The 1,080-nt window shown below is 46.7% G+C and overlaps 2 protein-coding genes across 2 annotated transcripts; both read left to right on the forward strand.

Moving 5' to 3' along the window:
- Nucleotides 1-122: 122 nt before the first annotated feature.
- On the forward strand, nt 123-504 carry Pmar_PMAR026311 (hypothetical protein; the record flags this gene model as incomplete). Its single annotated transcript, XM_002788401.1, has 2 exons — nt 123-392; nt 430-504. The coding sequence occupies 2 exons, from the start codon at nt 123-125 to the stop codon at nt 502-504; spliced, it is 345 nt and encodes a 114-aa protein (XP_002788447.1).
- An 11-nt stretch (nt 505-515) lies between these two features.
- Nucleotides 516-678, forward strand: Pmar_PMAR026312 (hypothetical protein; the record flags this gene model as incomplete). The annotated part of the gene is made up of 1 exon (XM_002788402.1): nt 516-678. A coding segment is annotated over one exon (163 nt), but the record flags the coding sequence as incomplete, so codon positions are not given.
- Nucleotides 679-1,080: the final 402 nt, after the last annotated feature.

A 1,080-nucleotide genomic window follows, 5' to 3' on the forward strand; every position in this document is an offset into this window, starting at 1 on the left:
AGCGATCGCTGGACTTATGGGGGGCGCAAGGTCTGCTTGAATCGACAACGATTCATCTGAAGAATATCCAAAATCTTTCGACTGATCTCGCATCTCTCCGTGATGCACTCGTTGATCATTTGATGGATCGCTTCCCTATTGACGAGGCTTCATGGATGTCTTTGTTGGATATGCCTCATGAATATCCTGACGGCGTCGTACAGGCGAAGTTTTCTCAGATCTTGACGAAGCTCAAGGTTGATGATCCAGACCTGAAGGCTGTGGATTTTGCCAGAGATTATCAACTTGTCCGCAATGAGTATTTCAGGCTGAAAGCTGCTGGTGCTGTGATCCCCGATATACACAATATTAAGCCTGCCGGCCTCTCTGCTTCATGGGCATTCTACGATAATGTGTGTCGAGTGGTGTCACCAACATCTGCCGATGCAGAGCGAGTTTTTAGTGCCCTTTCTCGGCATCGATCTCGCTTTCGGCGCCGACTTCATATCCATCTACCAGCATTAGTCAGAATAAGTATGTCAAAGACTATCGGTGCTAGCAGTCAACCGAGTGACGAAGCCTTCATACGGGAGGTGCTCCGAACTTGGGATGGGTCAAAACAGCGTCGTCGTCGCGCCAAGCGACCGGAACCAGTGTCCAAGAAACCTCGTAAAGAGATCCGATCGGGGCCTCTGATCGGTAGTGATACAGGGTCAGACATCTCTGATGATGATATGGTCATCCAGCAAGCTGATGATCGTGATAGACCAGTTCTACGCGCACAAAGACGTGCGAAATATGTAGCGTTGCGTAATATGCAAGAATATTTCGCCGCAGATGCGGATTCATCAGAGTCCGAATGAGTTTCAGCTTTCGGTCCCAGGTTTGTATAATATTGTGCCGTCAATTCGATTGTGGTATATTACTCGATTGTAATATTGCGCCATTGGGAGACCCCCAGATAATATCCCGATAAACCTCATTCTCTGCCTCTATAACTCACCATCCTTTACGATATCTCTCGCGAACTACAGAAATAGCGAATTTTTTTTCAGCCTATCACACATGAATTTATTTTTTTTCGTAACACCGAAACAAAAA

This window comes from Perkinsus marinus (assembly GCF_000006405.1).
Source record: "Perkinsus marinus ATCC 50983 genomic scaffold scf_1104296928134, whole genome shotgun sequence".
Classification (NCBI taxonomy): domain Eukaryota; phylum Perkinsozoa; order Perkinsida; family Perkinsidae; genus Perkinsus; species Perkinsus marinus.